The 24,875-nt window shown below is 50.5% G+C and overlaps 1 protein-coding gene across 1 annotated transcript; it reads left to right on the forward strand.

Moving 5' to 3' along the window:
• The first annotated feature begins 2,243 nt into the window (after positions 1 to 2,243).
• LOC135882593 (2-5A-dependent ribonuclease-like) lies at positions 2,244 to 21,962 on the forward strand. Its single transcript, XM_065409547.1, has 6 exons — positions 2,244 to 3,693; positions 4,016 to 4,107; positions 4,539 to 4,756; positions 4,869 to 5,004; positions 13,483 to 13,637; positions 21,824 to 21,962. Exons 1-6 carry the CDS (start codon positions 2,244 to 2,246, stop codon positions 21,960 to 21,962), a joined length of 2,190 nt encoding a protein of 729 aa, XP_065265619.1.
• Positions 21,963 to 24,875: the final 2,913 nt, after the last annotated feature.

Here is a 24,875-nt window from a genome sequence, read left to right on the forward strand (position 1 = left end):
TCTTGGGTAGCAGATAGAATACCCCTGGTCGGGGCTCTAGGGGTGTGTCTGTGTGGATTTGTTCTTGTGCTTCTTCAGGGAGTTTCTTGAGCAGATGGTGCAGTTTCTTTTGGTAACCCTCAGTGGTATCAGAGGATAATGGCCTGTAGAATGTGGTGTCAGAGAGTTGCCTAGCAGCCTCTTGTTCATACTCCGACCTATTCATGATGACTACAGCACCTCCTTTGTCAGCTTTTTTTATTATAATGTCAGAGTTGTTTCTGAGGCTGTGGATGGCGTTGTGTTCTGCACGGCTGAGGTTATGGGGCAAGTGATGCATTAAGTGTTTGATACATATAATGAAGGTCATGTGTATTTTGCAGCAAGTTTAACCTAAATTTCACAGCAAGACCCATGGTTTCTGTGGTACTATAGTGCTAACTTCTGTAGTGAACTGAAACTTCTGCAACAGCATCTGGAAAATGTAAAAGTTACAGAGAAGCACAGTAGCTGGATCTTTCTAATACACTTACTGGCAGTGAATAATTAAATTTCCTCATTATGTTCCAGAGTCAACATTCAGTTAAGATCAGCTTCTGTTCAGATCATATTCGAAAGGTTATCTTCACAGTCATGATGACACAGTCATGTTTTTTGAAAATTAAAAGATTGGAATCTCCTGCACTCTTCTGTACAGAGAGTAATTCTGTAGGAACTCAAGCAGCTTCAGAATTGCAGAATACACAGCCATATTTATATAACCCAAGTACCATCAACAGTATCTAATGACAGAGTAAATCAGATGACAAACACCCTTCCTGGGGTGTCTTCTCCCCACTGACAAGCACACCCAAGAGTACTGTGCACTTGCTTAAAAGTACAAACCACTTTTCCCACCCCTACCAATTCATTATGATTGTCAATCTGTACTGATAAGAAACTCAGAACCAAATTAGCAGGGGCTGTTGCATGTGGACCCAGAGGAAATCTGATATAATCCCCCTTTCCCTCCCCCTGCCCCACACACAATCACTTGTGGCTCTGAAAACCATGTGGTGTAACCTTCACCGTCCTGTCTCTTACAGATCAATAGACTATCACTAAAACTGCAAGTTTGTCACGGAAGTCACAGCTACGTGACTTTCCATGACCTCCGTGACTTCTGCAGTGGCCGGTGCGGCTGGCTCCTGGTCAGGCAGCCCTTGGGCCCATTGCAGTGGCTGCTGCTGGGGCAGTCTCGGGCCACCGCCCCTCCCCACCCAGTAGCAACAGGAGGAGTTTGGGTGGGGGAGGTGGGCCTCAGGGCTGGGGGCTGGGGCACGGGAGGGGGTGAGGGCTCTGGCCAGCATTTTCCTTCGGGGGGGGGAGCTCCCTGGAAGCAGTAACGTGTCCCTCCCTCAGCTCCTAGCTCACTGTGTTGCCTCTGCCCGCAGGCACCGCCCCTGCAGCTCCCATTGGCTGTGGTTCCCGGCCAATCGGAGCTGCGGAGCTGGCAGCGCTCGGAGCTAGGAGCTTGGGGAGGGACATGTCGCTGCTTCCGAGAAGCCAGGGAGACTGCCAGTCCTGCCAACCCCTCTCACCCCCCCAGCACCAGTGGAGGTCCCGGGCTGCTCTCACCCGAGCACTTGCGGCGCCCTCCCGTGCTACCCTCCAGCACCCATAGTGCCCCCCCGTACCAGCCCCACCAAGCACCTGCAGGCCCTCCCCATGCATCCGCTGCACCCGCCAGGCTACCCCCCTGAGCACCTGCTGCTCCCCTGAGCCTCCGCAGCCCCCCACTCCAGCACCTGCTGCGCCCCCCGGGACGTTCCCCTCACGAGCAGCTGCAGGCTCCCCCCCCCCCCATGAGCACCCGCAGCACTCCCAAGATTTAGTCAAGGGTATTGTACAAATCATGCACAGGTCACGGGACGTGAATTTTTGTTTACTGCCCATGGTCTGCCCATGACTTTTACTAAAAATACCCATGACTAAAATGTAGCTTTAACTATCGCCTATCAAGCACACTTGTAAAGTCTTAAGAGTCAGTAAACAGGTTTGTTTTCTCTCTTTGCTAATAAGGTGGAATATGTGAAGCATGGAGCCCTTGGAGCTGGGTAGTGCTGGTGCATTTCATCAGCAAAACTCCATTCATGTGCCGACAACAAAGGCCTGACCAATCCGTGCCTTCCGTCTTAAAGGAGAGCCCAGGAAGTACATTATATTGAAGAATCTCCATTTGAAAGGGACACAGAACAAGAGCACAGCCACTTATCTTAACAGTCATGGAGGCCACTGGTAACAGCCAGGAGAAGGTATTGACCTCCAGAAATGAAACAGCGGCAGACAAACCCTCTCTGCTAAACTATGCTGTCCAAAACCATTCAATAGAGACAGTCTGGCAGCTGTTGGAGGAAGGAGCAGATGTTAATTCCAAGGTAGAAGGTGGTTGGACACCTCTGCACAGCGCTGTACGGGGTGATCAGGAAGAGATAATTGATCTTCTGCTCGAGAAGGGTGCTGATCCGTGTGCTAGGAAGAAAAACGGTGCCACTCCCTTTCTTGTAGCAGGGATAGTGGGAAATGTGAGACTTTTAGAGCTCTTCCTTTCTAAGGGGTCAGAAATCAATGAGTATGATGACAATGGTTTCACAGCTTTTATGGAGGCTGCTTGGTATGGGCATGAGGAGGCCTTAAGATTCTTGTACGATAATGGGGCAGAAAAGAATTTGCGGAGGGTGGTTAACGAGGAGAAAAGGACACTGAATAAAGGGGGGGCAACAGCCCTGATGGATGCTGCCAGGCAGGGCCACCTCTCAGTCGTAAACATTCTTGTCAGTGAGATGAAGGCTGACATTAACATCTGTGACAACCAGGACAGGAATGCTTTAATCCATGCCTTCCTTCCAAGTGATAACAAAACAAGGGAGTCAATTCTCCTGATAGTTCATTTCCTGCTGGATTGTGGTGTTGATGTGAACAGAAGAGATGAACATGGGAAAACTACCCTCATCCTGGCAGTCGAGATGCGAAGTTTGGATTTGGTGAAAGCTTTATTGGAGAAGAATGAAGTTGACATCAATGATGCTGACAGAGAGGGCAAAACAGCACTGATGATAGCTGTAGAGAAAAACTATTATGAAATAGCAAAGCTACTGTGTGAAAGGGGGGCAAGGACTGACCTTGGGGACCTTATTGGGATTGTCAATAGGAAATACAATAAGAAAATGGCAGATCTTCTTCGCCAGTACGGTGCCAAGGCTGGTCCAAGTCAACCTCAAGATTGGGAACCCACCAGCAAACGCTGGGGAGAGCAGCTGAAGGTTCTCTACAACATGTATCGTCCTATGATTGGAAAACTTAAAATCCTCCAACATAATGATTTCAGGATTCAGAGAACCTCCCAAGGGGGCATCTATCTGGGACTCTATGATGGTAAAGAGGTGGCTGTGAAGATATTCTGCATTGGCACAGAAATTGCTAAACAAGAGAAAATGTGCCTTGAACAATGTCTGACCAGCAACCATTTAGTAAAGCTTTTTGGTGCTGAGGAAAAGAAACCCTGCCTGTACTTGTGCCTCTCGCTCTGTGAGAAGAACCTTGAAGAACACCTGAGTGCATCAGAGAATGAAGTGAATTGCAAGGGTGTTCTTAAGACACTCTTTGAGGCAGTTCAAGAACTACACATGTTTGGATTTGGCCATCAGGATCTACACCCACGTAATATTTTGATAGGTTAGCTTGTGTGTTCTTATCATTCTTATTCTATTCTCCTGTTGCTCATAGTTGAGAAAGCGAGGCATTATAGAGCTGACCGTATATGTCACAATGTAGAGATCTTTATGCACAGAGAGTGTGTGTGTGCATTCGTGCTCATGTAGTACAGCAGCCATTAGTATCACATTAGTTTTGCCCTCCTACTGAGAGATCAGGTCATCCCACTGAATAATCTACCAGAGAATTCTGGGGTCATGCGAATAATTCAACCAGGTACCAGAGAAAAGGAGCGCAACACACAGACAGACAACAGGCTTAACTATTCCTGTTATTTTGTCAGATGCTGCTGGTAAAGTTCGCTTAGCAGATTTTGATAAGAGCAAAAGATTGAGTGAAGGACAGAAGGATGATGTTATAATCAAAGACCTGAAGGTAACTTTCCATTAAACCAATATTATGTTTCCGATTACCCCTCACACCCTTTGTCTTTTGCTTCCTTCTTTCTATTAATTTATTTTCTTTGCTTTCTTGGGGCGAATCAGCTGATCTTCCTGCATATTCAAAAGGAAATGTATAACAGCGTGGTTTCTGGAAATTCTGATAGCACAAGAAACCACAGTACAAGGAAGTGAGAGTGATTAGGAACGACGATTTTCTATGACTCCTGGAAGTCACTTCCTGATTTTGCTCTATGCTTTCAGTGCGGTGGGCTCTCTAATACAAACACTTCATGAAGTAATTGCTGCCATACACGTACACACACTCAGAGTGCTGATTTTAGAAGATAGTTTCTCTGTCTCTGTTTCTCTTTGGTGGGAGGTTGTGTGCCCTGGAGTGAAACAGCCATTTGTTTTCATGCTCAGGCACTCAGAAGGCTGATCCTGTATGTTGTAACAGTGGGTAAGGTCCCCTTTGAGGAAAATGATAGACACAATTTGGATGCAAATTGTCCAGAGGATGTGCAAGACTATGTGGAGATTGCAGACCTTAGGGAAAGTCTGGTCTCTCCTGATGAAGGAAGCCCAGTTGAGAACCTGCTGAGAGACTTGATCCAACATCCCTTTTTCTGGAGCAAGCAGACGTAAGTACCATGAATGAAAATTACAGACCCTCAAACAGCAGATTTGCAAGCTGCCCCATTCTGTCAAGAATCAGTGCAGCAGGGCATCCCCAATGTGCCGTTGATTCCACAGCAGGTACAGGTTCCTGAGAGACGTTGGGAATGAGAGCGATATCAAAACACGCAACACCAAGCATCACAACAATGAGAGTGAGATTCTGAAAGCTTTGAATTGTGATGAGCACCCTTTGCAGCAGTGGACTGAGCAGGTAAGCTGTTTTGCTGTGGACGCACAAGGGGAAAGCTTTCTCCTAGGACTTACAGGCCCCATTTTAAACCTTAACTGGAAGTGTAACGCCATCCCTATCCAGACAACATGGAGGCAAAATCTAATCAAATCTAGGAGATTTAAAAACTACCATCACTGTCTGCTGGAGTGGTGTACCTGGAGCTTCCAGAGAGTGGTTTGTAGACATCGCCCTAGCGACTCGCTGCTTAAGTTGTGATAAGCCTTTTAAATGGAGAAGGCGGTTAGAGTAATTTGCCCTGTGTTGGACTGCAGCTGTGAGGGTGTGCAAAGGGAGGAAAAAAAGAGGGAACTTGTTAAAAAGCATTTGAGCTTGGAAGGTGCTTGACAACAATGGCAATGAGTGCAGTACAGAAGAATCTTAGACCTGGTTTACACTTAAAAGTTGTATCTGGGTAAATAACTGTCGGCTAGGGCTGTTATTTTAGCTGATGTATTTGTACTGGTATGAGCCCTAATGTGGACACAGTTACATAAGTATAAAGTAGGGTTACCATATTTCAGCAAGCAAAAAAGAGGATGGGAGGAGCCCCGCCCTAGCCCCGCCCCCGTCTTGCCCTAGCCCCGCCCCTGCCCCTCCCACTTCCCGCCCCCCTCAGAACCCCCAACCCTCCCCCCCGCTCCTTGTCCCCTGACTGCCCCCTCCTGGGACCCCTGCCCCTAACTGCCCCCCAGGACTCCACCCCCTACCTAAGCCTCCCTGCCTCTTGTCCCCTGACTGCCCCCTCCTGAGACCCTCCCCCCATCCTAACTGGCCCCCTAGGACCCTACCGCCTACCTGTACCCTGACTGCTCCAACCCTTATCCACACCCCCACCCCCAGACAGACCCCTGGGACTCCCACGCCCCATCCAACCACTCCCCACCCCCTGACAGCCCCCACCAGAACTCCCGACCCATCTAAACCCCTCTGCTCCCTGTCCCATTGACTGCTCCGATCCCTCTCCCCACTCCTGCCCCCTGACAGCCCCCCCAGAACTCCCAACCCCCCCCTCGCTCCTTGTCCCCTGACTGCCCCCTCCTGGGACCCCTGCTCCTAACTGCCCTCCAGAACCCCACCCCCTACCTAAGCCTCCCTGTTCCTTATCCCCTAACTGCCCCCTCCTAAGACACCCCCCCAACTGCCCCCCAGGACCCTACCCCCTACCTGTACCCTGACTGCCCAAAACCTTATCCACACCCTCCCCCAGAAAGCCCCCCCACTAATTCCCAACCCCCCCCCGTCTCTTGACTGCCCCATCCAAAACCTCCCTGCCCCTTCTCCGACCCCCTGGCCCGCTTGTTGTTGGCCTTCGCCTAATGTCTGTGTGAACTTGCTCAGGAACGGCCTGAGCTGTTCGTCCCGGCACGCTTGTCCCGGCAGGCTGGCTGGCAGGGGAGGAGGAGCGGGGGAGGAGCTCCAGACTGCCGGAGGCGATCTGCGAATGCAGGGAGGGAGTGATCTCAGCTGCAGGGGAGAGGAGGAGGGGCTCTCTCTGGCTGTCAGAGCCTCATGTAAGTGGCACCATCCAGCCGGCTGCCCTGTTAGCCGCGCGCGCTCTGCATGGGGGGGGGGGGGGGAAGTCCCGACATTTACAAATTCCCACCGGATGCTATTTTTAGCTCAAAAATCCGGACATGTCCGGGGGAATCCGGACGAATGGTAACCCTAGTATAAAGGTGCCTTATACAGTGTGACAAGATGGCCGATGTTAGTATGGTGGGTCCCGTGCTTTTCTTGGTGGGGGGCTAAGATGCCACCCCTTAGCCCTAGTCTTGTATGCCAAGGGTCCCGGGAAGGTGGTAGAGGAGGGAAGCAGGGGAGGGGTCTGGGTTAGCTCCTCACTCTGAGTCCCAGCCCCTCTCAACCCCTGCGGGTTTCTTACCCTCTTCCCCCTTGGGTGGGGTTACCTTCAGTCCTTAGACGCTAGGGGAGGGAGTCTCCCTGCCCTGCCAGGGCAGGGTCTCCCTTGCTTCAGTTCTCTGGTCTTTCAAATCTCACAACACACCTCCAAGCTCCAATCCTCTCTCCTTCCTTCTCCCCCTGACTGCCTGAAGCAGGGAGTTTTATTAGGTTCCTGACAGGGCCTTAATTGACTATAAGTGCTCCAATTAACCTGTAGCAACCCTCCCTAGTCTACAGGGAATAATGCCTTAATTAGCCTATGGCTTATATATTTCCCCTCTCCCACTGCTCCCTGGCCGTCCTGTATCACAACAGGTACAGCCTATTTTCCTTCCAGAACCAGAATAAGCTGTACTGATACAAGGCACTTTTCTATGGATATAACTGTCCATAGCAGGGGGTAGGTTGCTGCTTTAATTATACTAATATAGTTAAAGTGGCAAAACTTTCTAATATAGACAAGCCTCTAGACAGCTTTCACTTATTTAACGAATTAATATATAAAGACTAACATAGGCATCCATCCCAGGCCCCATGTGCCTCACAGTTTCAGCACAGTAAAAAACCACAGCTGGACAGTGTACCACCCAGATCCTCTGCCCCAGTTCTGTCCCCTTCAGACCTCTTCCGTGGTGTACACGGGATGGAGGGCTGCCCTAATGGAGTAACTGAGGATTCCTCTTGAACATAGAAATATCCAGGTGTCATAAAAACAATGTAGTCAGCTCTGACACTTGTTCCTAGCCCTAGGGTGACCAGACGTCCCAATATTATCGGGACAGTCCCGATTTTAGGGGACTTGTCCCGCGTCCTGACCTTACATTGGTCGGGACGTCTGGTCACCCTATATGAGGGGGACCGCGGCAAGCCGGCGGTGCCGGCGCCACTCACCTTTCCTCCCTGGGCCCTGGGGCAGCGCGCAGCTGAGCTCCCGGCGCGGCGGCGCCAGCCCACAGGGCCCGCTGCCCGGCCGGCAGGAGCCTGCAGAGCGCAGCCCTGCCCCTGCCCCGGGCACACAGAGAGGCAGCGAGGAGGTCTCGCTCCCATGCGTGCTGCAGCGGGGCGGGGCTTGTAGACTCTGGCAACAGGCAGCGGGCGCCGGGCAGAGAGCCCCCCTGCCCCCGCCCCTGCCCCCCTCCCCTCGACCCAACCCAACCCTAGGAAGGGGCCAGAGGGACTGGGAGGGACCTGCCTGCTGGATGCTTCCTGGGAGCCGCTCCAGGTAAGCACTGCTGGGCTCACCTGGCCCCCTGGCAGGTCCCTCTGGGGGGGCTCCCCTCAGACCCACTGCCCTCAGCCCCCACCCTGACCCTGTTCCCTCAGCCTCCCCCGCAGTCCCCCCTGTGCCTCCCACCCTCAATCCACTGCACTCAGCCCCCTGACCCTGTTCCCTCTGCCTCCCCCACAGTCCCTCCCCTCCCCCCAATCATCTCACCCGACTCACTGCCCTCAGCCCCCACCCTGACCCTGTTCCCTCAGCCTCCCCCACAGTCCCCCCTGTACCTCCCACCCCGAACTCACTGCCCTCAGTCCCTGCCCTACCCCAAATCTCTTCTTCAGCCTCTCCCGTCATCCCACCCCCATCGCTCCCCCTGCTGTCCCACCCCCTCAACTTCCCCCCATTCCAGTCCTGCTCCCCTCTGTCTCATTCCCTCCAGACCCTGTCCTTCTCCCCAACCCCGCGACCCTCCCCAGCCCAGCCCCATTGTCTCCCCCGCCCCGCCCCACTCTACACAGCTCTCTACCCTGTCCCATTCATGCTCCCCTCAGCCCCTACCCTACTCCCCCCATCCCAGTCCTGTCCCATCCCCCTCAGCCCCCCCGACTCCCCCAGTCCCAGTCCTGTCCCCCTCAGTTCCTCCACCCTGCTTCCCCTGGTCCATCCCCACACACCCACCGACTTCCTCGCCCTCCCTCCCCCCAATCCCACTGCCTGGACTCACCCCCGTCCCACTCAGGACATGCAGGAAAAAGAAGCAATGGGCTTAAATTGTTGCAAGGGAGATTTAGGTTAGACATTAGGAAAAACTTCCGAACTGTAAAGGTAGTTAAGCACTGGACAAATTACCTAGAGAGGTTATGGAATAGCAGTCATTGGAGTTTTTGAAGAGGTTAGACAAACACCTGTCAAGGATGGTCTAGTGTTGTTATTACTCAGTGCAGGGGTTTGACTAGATGACCTGTTGATGTCCCTTCCAGTCCTACATTTCTGTGATTCACACTGAATTGCCTTGTGCCATTGTCTAGTAGTAGTGGCACACAGTTCTCTGACATGCAGGTTTATAAAATTGTAGTTAATATACAGTTTAGAGCATAGCAGTTTTAAAGCTCTGCATGTTCAGACCAACTGAACTGAAAATTGTGATCTATAGTATTCAAAACTATTAAGATGTGGGCTGAAATAAAATCAGCATGAATTGCTCAACAATATCAATGGAATCAGCATTGCGCTGCTATATACTGTAAAACATTACAGTGAAATCTTGCAAGTATTACATAGCACACCGCCTTGCCCAAGTGGTAACTAAGCATAACATCTTCCTGTTTCAACATTCTTAACTTGTATCCCATAGCTCCTAAAAGTTGTTTTTTTTCAAACACTGAATACTGCTAAGTTATGAGTTTTAACAGGTTTTTTTTCTTTTAAACCACAGCACTGAATGTTATTCTAAAATTGTTTTCCAAATATTCTTAAACTCCCAGTTTATCCCCCACTGATGTTCATTGTGAAAAGTATTGCAGGTCTAATAATAATATTTGGCACTTTTGTAATTCACTGTCCAACATGTGTTTTGTGCCCTCCTCTGGTGGATTTTTAGAGGATAACTGTATAGCTACCAGCTAAGGGAGTTATATCTCGAACTCAAGTAGTAGAAGCTCATGCTTTTAAGTCTGGATGGCTCGGGTTCAATCTTTGGTGACTAGTTATGATGGAGGTTGCTACACTTATAATCCCTTTAATCAGAGGTTCTGAATATGGTTTGTTGTAGGCAGAACTAGCCTATAGTTAAGCAACCGAAAATTTAGAATGGGAAGTGTTGAAATGTTGGGAAGCCTTATAATTTTGCCAGTCTGGAACGAACATCCCATCTGAGGGATGGGGGCGGGGAGAGAGGAGACTGAGACAGGACCAGGAAACTGGGACAAGGAATCCAGAGTGGTAGTGGGGGGCAGTTGAAATCAGATGAGGAGCTGGGGTGGGTTAGACAGCAATAGGATAGACATAGACTGGAGGGGACGGGGAAGAAGGGTCTTTGACTACTAGAGAGCACTCCATTCAGGAGCCTGGAATAGACCCAGGATTCCTGAGTTTCACAGTTCCTCTTCTGTCAGCAGATATCTGTGAAACCCAGTGGCAGAAAAAGTGTCTCATCCCCCTATAGAGCTGATCTATCACATATAGGATGACAACCTACTGCCTCTGCCATCACTTATTCCATTAGCTCAAGTGGCAGAAGTCTGTGCAGTGGATCTAAAGGTTCATCGGCAGGGTTGGAGCCATGCGAATTTCACATGACAGAATTTCTGGGGCAGTTCAGTTTTGATTTTTACAAAAAAACCTGGGGAAATGCATACAGAAATAGGGTGACCAGATGCCTAAATAGGGGAATCTCAAGCAGGAGTAGAGAGGTTATTTTATCTCTGTATTTGGCACTGGTGCAACCACTGCTGGAATACTGTGTCCAGTTCTGGTGTGCACAATTTAAGAAGGATATTGATAAATTGGAGAGTGTTCAGAGAAGAGTCACAAGACTGATTAAAGGATTATAAAACATGCCTTATAGTGATGGACTCAAGGACCTCAATCTATTTAGCTTAACAAAAAGAAGGTTAAGAAGTGACTTGGTTATAGACTGTAAGTATCTACATGGGGAACAAATAGTTAATAATGGACACTTCAGTCTAGCAGAGAAAGGTAGAGCATGAGCCAACGGTTGGAAGTTGCAGCTAGACACATTCAGACTGGATATAAGGCATACCTTTTCAATGGTGAGAGTAATTAACGATTAACAATATACTAAGGGTCATGGTGTTTTTCTAAAAGCTTTTTCTAAAAGCTATCCTCTAGGAATTATTTTGGGAAAGTTCTATGTCTGTGCTATACAGGCGGTGAGACCAGGTGATCACCGGATCCCTTCTGGCTTTATAATCTCAGAACTAGGTACATCAATTCACATGCAAAATTCTCATTGAATTCAATAGGTGTCCTTGCCCTGTGGCTTGTGGTGTGAGCTGCAGCAGGGGCCGTAAACCCCTCTTGCAGCTTCCTAGGGCCCCCTCTCGCAGCTTCCTAGGGCCCCCTCTCATGGCTCTGTGCACCTGTGTCTGTCATTGTCGTCCTCTCCCCTCCCCCCGCCCCGCTCGCCCAATGTGTCCTGATATTTTACTCTTGCGATCTGGTCACCCTACCTAGCCCCCATGGGGTAGGGAGCATTGCTGGAGTGGAAATGAGGATGGCCAGGGTACTCTGAGCTCTGGGGATCCTCGGACAGTATTGTAGTCCATATGGACCTTTCCAAATAGTGTCACAACTATGAGGGTGGAAAGGTGATACAAAACCACCTTTGTCCCTCTCACCCAGTAGAACTCAGACACCCCTGAAGATCTAGCGCTAAATCATGATGACAGCCATAATAATAATCATGCCCTTTTATCTCTCAGCCCTGCTTTTCCCCAAATGCCTGTGCAAAGAGAAGGGCATTTGGGAAAGAGATGTGTTGTGTCCAGAAGATTAACAAATCCACACCCTGGCGAACCCAGTGAAGAATCAAATTCCAGATCCAGGGCCTTTATGGTGAATGGCCTGCCATCAGCTCTCTTCTGTTTAAATCCGGGTATTCCAACTGGAGTGGCTCTGCTGGGGACCGAGGAGATGTGAGAGGGCAGTCTGCCCCTTTAAGGGCCAAGAGGCCTGGCCCAGTCAGCCCTGTTCAATTAGTCCTGGGTGTTGGACTTGAAAGGAGGAAAGCCCAGCAGTTGAGGGCTGTCTGGGGAGAAGAGTGGACAGGCTGCTCCTACCTGAGGGCAAGAAGCCTGGTTGAGGGCCAGGAGCTGTCTGAGGACTGTAGCTGGCCAGAGCCCTTTGTAGCAGGGTGGGCCTGGACTGTATTGTTGGGTTGACCAGGGCCAAAGTAACCATTGTAGGCATTGAGACAGCCCCATTGCAGTTGGGGCCCGCCTGCAAGGAAGGGGGCTGGAGGTTGAGCCCAGCTGGGCTGAAGATTCCTTTGTTTTAAGTTGTCCTTTGTCTAAAGGACTCTTTTACCCCAAAGGGGTCGAACTCTCTAAGGGGGCTTGGCCGGAGGGCCTAGTCATAGCTAAGGCTGGAGTAGGCTGAAGAGCACGGTGGGGAAGCTGAGACAGAGCTGCTGCAAGGCCATGCTGCACCGAGAGGGGGTGCTCTGGCACGATAAGTCTTGCATGGGAGATCTCTCTAATTTATTTGCAACTTTAAAGGCTAAAATTAGCACCTTGACACCACCTGGAAACTCTCAGGCAACCTGTGAAACTTGCAGAACCCTGGTATTACGTGCTGTTGGCATGTTCTGCTGAACAAGCAGCTGCATTTCCCAAGTGGTCTCTAGATGTAGTCACATGCAAAGTGCATTAACACAATCTGTCGTCAAGGTACCAAAGGCCTGAATGTGTGCAGCAAGGCCTGCATCCCAGAGAAAAGGCCACACACCATACTGGGCACAGATGGCAAAACGTTTTCTGATAGCTAGAACTCCTCCAGAAAGGTTAATACTTGGTCTGCCTTAAACCAAGACAACATTGACTCAACCCTATAACTTAAAGGGCCTGGTATCACAGTGCTCTGCAGCATGGGTCAGTGTCAATGTGCAAGGAAAGGGGGAGACTTAGACTTCTCCCACTGCATATACCCTCTTCTTGGGTTCTTCCTGAAATGAATTGCCCCAGTGCCCTCTGCACTAGAGTGGGGCACCCTTCCTAGCATCTGGAGAAAGCAGGGGTTTTGGCATGTTCAGACATGCTTCTCATTTCCATTACAGATGTGAAAACACCAGAGATGCAGCCCTTAGTCATAAAAACACAAGTGAAGGTTTTTGGAGTTTCCTACTGCACATGCATATAAAATATATGTACCGTTATTATATTGTTCGCCAGCAGAAAATGCTCTCCTACAGACTGAGAAGGTCTTTTCCTTTTAAATTGTCCTCCGAATTGTTCCCGGCTTTCTTATAATTTCCTTTCTGAGTTGTGATGAAACAGCACATATTTGATCTCAACTTATTAATATTTCTTTTTTGGAGAGTTGGAGAGCCATGTTTGAGTTATATGCATGTGAAAGAGTAGACTTTCTGTTTTTTAATCTATTTTTCCCTTTGCATGCAGATAACAAAAAACAGATAAAACCACAGAAATTTTGTATGCTGTTAAGCATACATTTTAATATAAGTGCCATAAAATATTGCTTCATCGATGAGAAATTTGTGTGCATGATATTTCTGCAGAGTGAGACCGCTGCAGCCAGGGGAGGCTGTAGTTTGTGATGTGTGAATGGGATGGAATAATCCAGAGTGTTTATTTCAGATTGACAAATTGGTTCTGGACAGCATGTTGAACCCCTTCAACAACAACAAGAAGAACCAGAACAAGAACAAGAAGAAACAGTATGAAAACTATGTCACGGACCTACTGAAGTTCATCAGGAACATGGGCGAGCACTTTGATGAGAAGGAAGAAAAGTAAGTGATTGCTTCACAGTCTGTGCCAAGGATGAACAGTCCCTGGGAATCTTTGTCTGACTGTAAAAGGCTGCGAGTCCCGGTAGGTTTAAGACAGGAATCCCTTCTTCAAAAGGACATGCTACCATTCTAGGAGGGTAAAAATATGGAGGGTGTGGGAAAAAGAGCGTTTCCCGGTACCCCAGCATGTTATAAACTAAAGCGTGTCCAGGTTATGAAGGATAGCTCCTCCAGCAGCACAGTGCTGTGTACTTGCATAGAATAATGTTATTTGGATACAGTGTATCATATTATGAAGTCACAATACTAAGTGCCAGGCTGGGTACTCTAGATAACCCCAGGCTCACCACCCAAAGGCAGTTTACATGATCAAGATGCTTCTGGGAACTAGTTTTTGCTTCCAGATCATCACTGTGGTCACCCATTGATCAACAGTTCTTATTCCGTGGTGTCGTTTACCAGGCTTCTCCAGAGAGGTAATGTAACTATTTCCACATCCTCATGCTTTAGGAACAGGAGAAACACATGCTATAATCATAATATGGAAGAGCTCTGCATGATAGATGATGATTCGGCTAATGCAATGGTGTGATGCTGCTGCAGGATATCTCTGAATATCAGCTGCCTGACCTTCTGTTTTCACCAGATGCTGGTGCTTCCTTCTATGGCAAACAACCCCAGGATGGGCTGCTTGTACTATAGTTTTTTTCATTATTATATCCAACATTTAAAAACCTCATCTAGCTAAGTATTTCTCAAGCACTTATCTTTATAGCACTTAGGTGCTTTATCTATAAATTAGGAAGCATAAGTCCTGCTGCTAAGGGATCATAATTCTCTCCTCCTACATGGGTCTGTCTTCACTGCAGCGTTAACTCAAGCTCTTACTCAGGTGTTGCCATTAGCCCCTCCTCCCATCTGCAGAAGAAATTCTGTTGCCCAAGTTCAGTGGTGCTTTTAGCCCATGCTCCTCTGCCCACTTTGTGGTGAGGAGTCAGGCTAAATTACTGCAGTGCTGATAGTCCTCCAAACCCTCCCATGTGGGCCCAGAAGGACAGACAAGTTCTCCCACAACTCACTGGGGAAGAATCGTATTGCAGCTCTGCTTACTGCAGCACAAAGAACCATAGGATATGATTCCAGAAGTCCTAGCAACACACAGAGGGAAGTGCAACACCAGTGAGAACACAGTAACAAAGTGTGCTTTGCCATGTGGCTGCAGTGCTCACACCCTGTCTAGGCTAAGCCAGGTTCCAGTCACCCATGTTATCTCTGCAGTGAAGACATGCCCTATTAAGGTCTTTGACTGTATGAGGATTTTGAAAATAATGAGATAAATGGCCCCTCATCCATGAAGAGATTAGTCCCGTGGGATGGAGAAATAGAAGGATAGTGGGAGAGATTGGAAAAGGCAGAATGTCTCAGATCAGGAAGATAATGGATATTCTTCTTTGAGTGCTTGTTCACGTCCATTCCAATTAGGTGTGCGCACGTTGCTTTCACGGACGTCGGAAACTTTTCCCCTTAGCAGCTCCCATGGGGATGGCAGAGGAACCCCCTAGAGTGGCACTCTTATGGCACTGTATATAGTACCCTGCCGGCCCTCCCCCCCCCACCAGTTCCTTCTTACCGTTTGTGACGGCGTTGGAACGTGCTCTCGCTTGCGAGTGATCCCTTAGCAATTCAGTTTTTACCAGTTAGACAGTTGTTCTTATATAGTTTATAAGTTAGTTAGGTACAGTTTTAGTTAGAGGTGACTGGGATTTAGTTCCAGGCACCAGCCTTGGGCTGCAAGGCATGCCACAAGCCCAGGGGTTTAAAGCTTGCGTACCTGCCTCAAGTCTGTGCCCAACAGCGACCCCCACGACTCCTGCCTTAGGTGTATGGGGGAGGCACACCAGACTGAGTGCTGCAAAATTTGCAAGGCCTTTAAGCTACGCACTAAGAAAGAAAGAGACTTTCATCTTAAGCAGCTGCTCATGAAAGCTGCGTTACAACCAGCGGCCCCAGACCGCCTGGTACTGGGCCCGAGCTCCTCGGTGAGAAGTGCCCTGGCATCAGTGCACGATTCAGCACCGGGCTCTAGAGATTCCAGGCACCGTAAATCTCCGGCACTGAAATGAGCCAACCAGCCCTGGCACCGCTCAAGCTCCCCAGCACCGGCCAAGAGCCATAAGAAAGGGGAAAGAGGATGCTCCCCTCAAAGAGCGACCAAGACACTCAGAGAGGCGCCTACCACTCAGAGACAGGACTCTGGTTTCCACCAGGAGCCAGCACCATTGACTCCAGCGCCTCAGGCACCGTTGAGTCTAGTGCCCAGCGACTTCAGCGTGGACCAATGTCTAGAGGAGGTCTTGGAACCCCCCTCCATACCTGACACATTTGAGGCTGCAAAGGACCTAATTGAACTGTCGGCACCTAATCCCCTCCCATGCAGGGAGAAGCCTCCGGCACCGCCCAGGCAGATATTGTCCAGAGGGAAACCGGCAATGGTGCGCCGCTCAAGGTCACCGATCCGGCACTGCTCACGGCACTGCTCCCGTTCGAGCTCGCCGCAGCACCACTCCCCGGAACCGACAACCCCACATGAGGTTACGGCACCAGATGAAGACGCGACCTCTGCACCGCCACCGGGGACCCGGCACCGCTCGACGTCGCCATCGGTAGCTTGGCACCGAAGCACGGTACCAGCCACTTCCCTGGCACTGCATACACTCAGATGGTCCAGGTTTTGGGATAGCCGGTACCGCTCACTATCCTGATCCTCTCAGCACCGGTCCCCAGCCCGCATCTCGCAGCACCTCACGGTCGCCCAAGGACCATCGGCACTGCCTTGGTTCTCCCCTTCAGCCTCTTCAGACTCTGAAGCCGACTCCGGTCACTCCAGTTATAGCAGACCATGACCAGCAGAGAGTCCCACACAGCTTGGAAGCCACAGTGGCCGCCTCCGTGGCAGTGGCCCTTTTGGACCCCATGGGCCTACCACCAACAGCAGGGCACATTTTATAGAGCCTCTAGATCTGGGCATTCAACGTGATGCCACTCAAGGTCACCATATAAGCACACCTCGAGGGCAAGAGAGCATAGGCACCGACTTCTACAGCGCCGGTGGGTGCTCAACCCCCCTCTGTCCCTGGCCCCACCCCGACTCCACCCCTGCCCCGCCCCCTCCTGCCCCCATTCCAACCCGTTCCCCAAAGTCCCCACCCCCTCCCTGCCCCTATTCCGACTCCTTCCCCAAATCCCCGGCTCCGCCTCTTCCCCGCCTCCTCCCCTGAGTGTGCCACGTTCTCCACTCCTCCTCCCTCCCGGAGCTTGCTACAGCTGTTTGGCGGCGGCAAGCACTGGGAGGTAGACGGAGGAGCGGGGACGCGGCACGCTCAGGGGAGGAGGTGGAGGTGAGGCAGGAGGGACAGGGCGGGGAGCTTGGCTGCTGGTGGGTGCAGAGCACCCACTAATTTTTCCCCGTGGGTGCTCCAGGGCTGGAGCACCCACGGAGTCAGCACCTATGCAAGAGAGGCCACGCTCTCTAGGCCGACTTCAGATCTCCCAGAGCAGCCGAGAGAGGCAGGTCCATTGCCCGCACCATTACCGAGAGGCATGACCCCAAGACCTCAGGAGGCACAGTCTACATCTCAAGAGGCGATAGCCTTGACAGGCCCCGACACGGCCCAGGACTATGGGGAACTACAAGAAGGTCAGGATGATGGCAACCAGCCGCAGCACACATCCTCTTCCTCCTCAGATGAAGCAGTGGCGGGTACATCTGTATCAGGACCCCCACCTCTCGACCATAGGGCCCATCAAGAACTTCTCCGCCGAATCGCCCTTAACATGGGCCTTCAGGCGGAAGAGGCTGTCGAGCCGGAGGGTCCGATGGGTGATATCCTGGCTCCGGAAGGTCCCTCAAGGGTCACATTGCCACTAATTAAGACTATCCAGAGTAACTATAAGACTATCTGGCAACCCCTGGCCTCTATTACACCGACGGCCAGGGGAGTGGAGAGAAAATACTTTGCCCCATCTAAGGGCTATGAATTCTTGTTCTCCCACCCTCCATCTTGCTCCCTGGTCATGTCAGCCATAAATGAGAGAGAACGCCAGGGTCAGCAAGCCTTGGCACCAAAATCCAAAGGCCTTTGGAAGGTCGTCGGGTGGCCTGCAACTCAGGATAGCCAGCCAACAGGCCAAAGACACAACTTCAACTCTTGGAATGCTATGTCCAAGTTTAAGGATCGCCTGCCACAGAATTCGCATGCAGAGTTCTCTGCGCTAATTGAGGAAGGGAAAGCAGTAGCCAAAACATCTCTGCAATCCTCCCTCAATTCGGCTGACTCTGCGGCCAGAACCATATCCTCAGGAGTGGTTATGAGGCGTTCAGCATGGCTACAGGCGTCAGGCCTCCCTCCCGAGGTCCAGAAAACTGTGCAAGACCTCCCCTTCTAAGGCTCTGGCCTCTTCTTGGAGCAAACAGACTCCAGGCTGCACAGCCTCAAGGATTCCAGGGCTACGATGAAATCCCTGGGGATGCATACACCAGCAACCCAGAGGAAGCCCTTCAGGCCTCAACCTCCACAGCAAAGGCAATACCAAACTCACGCTAGACAAGACCCCTACTGCAGGCGAGGCAGAAATAATAGATGCAGGCCATCCAATAACGCATCTAACCAAGGCCCAAATAAGCCCTAGCCAGGAAACAAGCAAGGGTTTTGAAGGCACGCATGAGAACAGCCTACCAATCCAGTCCCAGGATCCCTCCCCACAGCTTTTAAACCGGCTATCCCACTTCTACCGTGCGTGGTCCCGTATAACATCGGACCGCTGGGTCCTATGCATGGTGCAGGTGGGATACTCCCTCCAGTTCTCCTCCTTCCCTCCCTCCCACCCACGCCCCTTCGCTGTCTCTCTTCAGGGACCCCTCTCACGAGCAACTCCTTATATTGAGGAGCGATCGCACCTCCTGCATAGGGGCGGTAGAGGAGGTTCCGCAGAAACTAAGGGGAAAGGGATTTTACTCCCGTTATTTCCTAATCCCCAAGGCAAAGGGGGGTCTATGACCCATTCTAGACCTTCACGGACTCAACAAATTTATGGTCATGCTCAGGTTCCGCATGGTCACCCTAAGCACTATCATCCCATCACTGGATTCAGGAGATTGGTACGCTGCCCTCGACATGAAGGACGCCTATTTCCACATTGCCATCCATCCGGCACACAGACGCTTCCTATGCTTTGTGATAAACCGCAAGCATTACCAGTTCACGGTGCTTCCGTTTGGCCTTTCCACAGCCCCCCGCGTGTTCACCAAGTGCATGGTGGTGGTGGCGGTCATTTTGCGTAAAAGACAAGTTTGAGTGCACCCGTACTTTGATGATTGGCTGCTGACAGGAAGCTCCAAAGATCAGGTTCAGTCCCACGTTACACTGGTCATGGACCCATTTCACAGACTGAGGCTCCTTCTCAACATAAGCAAGTCGTCACTCAGACCGACCCAAAGGATAGAATTCATAGGGGCGGTCCTGGACTCAGTAGAGGCAAAGGTGAGCCTCCCAGAACCCAGGTTTCAGGCCATAGAACAAATTGTCAGGATGATATTACAATACCCCACCGCAACCGTCAGGGGTTGCCTGAAGCTAATAGGATATATGGCAGCCTGTATTTACGTAGTCAAGCATGCCAGACTGAGGCTCAGGCCCCTACAAGCGTGGCTCACATCATGTTACTGCCCAGCCCGAGACAGCCTGGACATGATAGTAATGGTACCCGGGCAAGTCCGAGAGTCTCTGTGTTGGTGGCTGGACCAATCTGTAGTCTGTGCAGGAGTCCCCTTCGCTACACCCCAACCTTCTCTGATGCTAGTAACAGACGCATCAGATCTGGGCTGGGCTGCATAAGGTCTGTGTCACAGGACGAGATACCCCTTCATATAAACCTGAAGGAGCTCAGAGCGGTTCGTCTGGCCTGTCAAACCTTTTACACAACTTTGCAAGGTCACAGCGTGACAGTCCTGGCAGACAACATCACCACCATGTTCTACATAAACAAACAGGGTGGAGCTTGCTCCTCATCCCTCTGCCGCAAGGCTCTTCTCCTCTGGGACTTCTGTATAGCCCAGTCCATTCAGCTGGAAGCATCCTACCTCCCCGAGGTGAGGAATGAGCTGGCCGATCGCCTCAGCAGGTCCTACCAAGCTCACGAATGGTTGGTCCGATCAGATGTCCTGCAGTCAGTTTTCCAAAAGTGGGGTTATCCCCAAGTCGATCTATTCACCACTAAGGATAACAAACAGTGCCCTAGGTTCTGCTCATTTCAAAACCACAGCCCAGGCTCTATCGCTGACACTTTCTTAATGCAGTGGGGCGAGGGCCTGAAGTATGCCTTCCCTCCAGTCCCACTGATCCACCGGGTCCTGCTCAAGATACGCAGGGACAGAGCAATGGTAATCCTGCTTGCCTCATCCTGGCCACGTCAGCATTGGTACACGACACTCCTAGAACTATTGGTAGACGCCCCAAAAGTCCTACCCCTGTATCCGGACCTGATCACTCATGACCGCGGGAGCCTTCTCCACCCGAACCTACGGTCCCTGCACCTCATGGCTTGGAAGCTCCATGGCTAAACTCGATGGAGAGCCAGTGCTCTCAGCCAGTGAGACAAATACTCCTTGGCAGTAGGAAACCTTCCACCAGGTCAACTTACCTGGCCAAGTGGAAAAGGTTCTCTTTCTGGTGCGAACCCAGACATCTGCTACCGCTCCAGGTATCTATCCCAGTTATTCTGGACTACCTGCTTCACCTCAAGCAACAAGGCCTATCCCTTTCATCCATCAGAGTGCACCTGGCAGCTATCTCAGCTTTCCATCCAGGGGAATCTGGGTGCTCGGTGTTCTCAAATCCCATGGTGGGATTGGAAAGGGTGTACCCTTACTCTCGACCACCAGTACCAACCTGGAATCTGAACCTGGTCCTCTCTAAACTCATGAGCCCACCATTCGAGCCCCTGGCCACTTGTTCCCTCCTCTACCTTTCATGAAAGGTAGCATTCTTGGTGGCCATTACCTCAGCAAGGAGAGCATCTGAACTAAAGGCTCTCACTTCTGAACCCCCTTATACGGTGTTTCATAAGGACACGGTACAACTTAGACCGCGTCCTAGATTCCTCCCCAAGGTGGTCTCCCAGTTCCACATGGGACAGGACATTTGTCTGCCGGTGTTCTTTCCAAAGCCCCACACGAACCCGCAGCAGTGGAGCTTGCACATGCTAGATGTTCGAAGAGCCTTAGCGTTCTACATAGAGCGCATGAAGCCTTTTCACAAATCAACCCAACTGTCTGTGGCCATAGCCGATAGAATGAAGGGCCTTCCAGTATCTGTGCAGCGCATATCGTCCTGGATCACAGACTGCATTCACACATGCTATGTGTTGGCTAAGGTCCCAGTTCCAGCAATCACAGCCCATTTGACGAGAGCACAAGCGTCTTCGACCGCCTTTCTGGTGCAGGTACCCATCCATGAAATCTGCAAAGCAGCTACCTAGTCTTCAGTGCATATGTTCGCAGCCCACTATGCCATCAACCAACAGGCCCAGAGATGATGCAGCAGTTGGCAGGGCTGTCCTCCAATCAATCATTCCATGACTCCTACCCACCTCCGATGGTCAGCTTGGAAGTCACCTAATTGGAATGGACATGAACAAGCACTCGAAGAAGAAAAGACGGTTACTTGCCTCTCGTAATTGTTGTTCTTCGAGATGTGTTGTTCACGTCCATTACAATACCCGCCCCCCCTTCCCCTCTGTCGGAGTGAATGGCAAGAAGGAACTGAGGGGGGTTCGGGCTGGCAGGGTACTATATACTGCGCCATAAGGGCGCCACTCTAGGGGGCTCCTCTGCCATCCCGAGGGGAGCTGCTAAGGGAAAGTTTCCGACATCCGTGCACGTGACGTGTGCATACCTAATTGTAATGGACATGAACAACACATCTCGAAGAACAACAGTTACGAGAGGCAAGTAACCGTCTTTTAATCATTTCTAGGAAATTCTCTCTTGTTTTCAGAAAGCTGCTGAAATGGCTTTCACTCTATAGGGAAAGAAATGGGGAAACCTGACCATTTGTTCTGATTCTTTGACACTTTTTAGCAGGGTAGGCTTCCCAAGTGAAAAATCAATTGTTGTTCTTCTGTTTCAGGGTCAAGGAAATAATCAAGGAGCCCTCGGAGTATTTCCTGAACCTATTTCCAGAATTGACAGTTTATGTCTACAAGTGTTTACGCAGCATACAGCATCATAGACATTTTCCAAGCCCTCAGAGTCTTTCTCAGCTGTAGCATGTTGTATCACTTCAGGTTATATGGCTGAATCCCATTGACTAACTTCCTTTTCAGCACCATTTCGTTCAGCTGCCAAAAAGTGTCATACAAAGTGGGGAAGGGGCTGGGTGGGCAGAGGGTATTGGAATTTCAGTCAGTGGATCTGATCTCTGGATTCAGCACTGAAGCACTCAGCTGTAAAGATGCTATGTTTGAGTGGGTTCATGGAGGACAATTACATTGAGGAAAGGAAGAACTAAGTGCTAGAAGGGCAAGTGCCAGGTCTGGGGTTGCAGGATAGGTGCCGCTCCTCCAGCAGGTCCAGGCTCGGGGAGGTGCACCCCAGCTGCACCTGGGTGCAGGCCGCACCAGGCCTGGCCTGGGGCCGGGCCAGGCCTGGGGCCGGGTCTGGGCCGCTCCGGCCGCACCTGGGGCTGAGCGCCATGGCAGGTCCGGGCCGCAGCAGAGTTTGGGCCGGCAGAGGGGCGCCCCTCACCCAGCTGCGGCGGGTTCCCTGAGCACCCGTGCATCACTAAATAGGCTGCTGCGCGGCCGTGCAGCTTACAGGGAACTTAGGTCAGGACCCCTTCCTCTGTTCAATGGCTGCCTCCTTTCTCCCTTCTGGTGCAGTTAATTGATGGACAGAGAAAGAGGGAGCAGGAGGAGGTCCCTTGGAGCATTTAGTCCTTCCTTCTATCGTTGAGTCCCCCTCTTGGAAAACATTTCCAGCTGATATTCAGGAGACAGAGTGTCTATATGTCAGGATATTCCCTGCTGGTTTTCCCTCCTGTTTCCCAGTCCTTTGTCTCCCTTCCTGCTTGATGGCCCTGTTTACTGCTAAAATGCAAATTAAGCGGAGCGCATGTTCTTTTGTTTGAGACAGACCTGTTTGCAAACCACAATTTGGAACATGTGTTAATTACACGATTTCCCTGTAGGATGTAACTTCACATATGGTGTTGCCACACACATTTTATTAGGACAATATTGACCAGCAAATTATGGGTCTTCAAATGATACTTACAAGACATACCTTGTACAAAGATTATTACAATAGGGTGTGGACATGGGTACATTCTATCACACTGCCATCCTGTACCTGTGCTGTGTATTCACTGTCAGGCTTGGCTTCCCTCTCACCTGAGGAGGCAGTCCTTTTGTTCCCATGGGCTCTGCCCACCAATCCCAGTTATCAAATAGGCTGGCATTTTTTTGTTTAAAAGCATAAAAGACAACTTGCTGTGAGGGGAGTCCTAGCTTCGACGCCAGCATTGTCTCTTTAATCTTTCTTCGCCAGAGAGCAGCTTTCCAGCTCTCTCTTGAGATCTGTCTTTGTAGTGGGGATTGAAAACTAACTAAACTGGGCCTTTCTCTTTTAAATGTCGCAAACATAAATACCGGTAACAGCTGGATGAGTGACAGGCCCAGGTATACAGCTGTATAGTTGTTTTATAAGCAGTTGTTTCACTAGAAGTTGTAGAGACATTTACGAGGTGTATTTAATGCATCCAGTTGGTAATCTCATACATTTTCATTTTAATGCTACATCATTATGAGAGTCTGGAACTATTTCTATGTGGTATGGAAACCAGGGAGCTGATCTTGCAAAATCTTACGATTGTAAGTAACACTGAATCCTGTGAGTAGGCTCACTGAAGCCAAAGGCAGTACTGGGATGAGTAAGTATTACTTATGTAAGTAAGGCTTTGCAGGGTCAGGCCCCAGATTCAGCACAGCACCGGTGCGGAAGCTTTGATGCGTGGGGGCTGGCAGGAGTGAATATATTTTCCTGTATCTATTCACAATACACATATCGATGCTTATGACATGTAATCTGTGCAGTTCAATGGCTGCAGGGTTCTTTGCTTTTTCAACTGTACCTGCTTTCTCCCCTATCTCATATACACAGTTATTGGATTTGTTTGTCTTTTACACTGAGATTTTTGTCATCCGTATTCCCAGATACAGATCTAAATCTGGAATAAACTCGGTTGGACAATCCGTTCTTATTGCACCTGCATAGAAGGAGAGTTAGTGACAAGTGGGCGGGTTACAAGGCCATGTAAATACCCTAGGACTCGGGAGTTCTTCAGCACTCCTGTGGGGGTAAATTGGGCAGTGAGGATGAAGCTCAGCACCTACTCAGAGGAGGCCCTTTCAACACTCTGAGTGGGAGTCAAGGTTCAGTTGCAGAAAGGGAAGGGAGAGGAAGACTGTGATGTGACATGCCCCCATCCCACGAGTTGAAAGTCTAAAGCATTCCTGCACTCAGGCAGCACCAATTAGGCACACCTGCAGAACATGCTCCACCCAGAGAAGTGAACCTTAAAAAGGGTGAGACTGGCCACAGAATAGGGGCGGGGAGAATAGGGTGAGACTGGTCACCGAATAGGGAGCCTGCCAGGTTTGCTAATGAGCTCCCATAGCTAGGGGGAGCTCAGCCTGAGGCAGTTGCTAACCTTTTTCTTCTATGCGCCCCCATCCTTGTTTGGGGCAGATTGGCATGACAAACTCGATATGAGCGAAGGCTCTAGAGGGCTTCTTCCAGTCAGAAACCTGCGGTGGGACCTGGGAAGCGCTGGCAGCGACTAGAGACAAGGAGACAATTGGACTCTGAAACAACTCCAGGAGTGAGCTGAACTGCTGGGAGTAGTAAGATTGCTTAGGTGTGGGGGCTCCTGGAGGGGAGCCCGGGGCAAGAGACTCAAAACTACTATGGCTGAGCCCGAGCACAGGGTCAGCCAGCTACAAGGACCAAGATGGGAGCTGAGTAGCTTAGGTCCCAAATCTCTGCTAATAATGTGTATAAGGTTTGGATGTCCATAGGCCATTAAAGATTGCTATCTGTTCATGTTGCTTGGCTGGGTTGGGGGAAGGCAAGAGAGACCGTAATAAGCATGTTAAACAGTTTCTCCACTACATTTGGTGCAG

This window comes from Emys orbicularis, chromosome 8, assembly GCF_028017835.1.
Source record: "Emys orbicularis isolate rEmyOrb1 chromosome 8, rEmyOrb1.hap1, whole genome shotgun sequence".
NCBI classification, from domain to species: Eukaryota; Metazoa; Chordata; order Testudines; family Emydidae; genus Emys; species Emys orbicularis.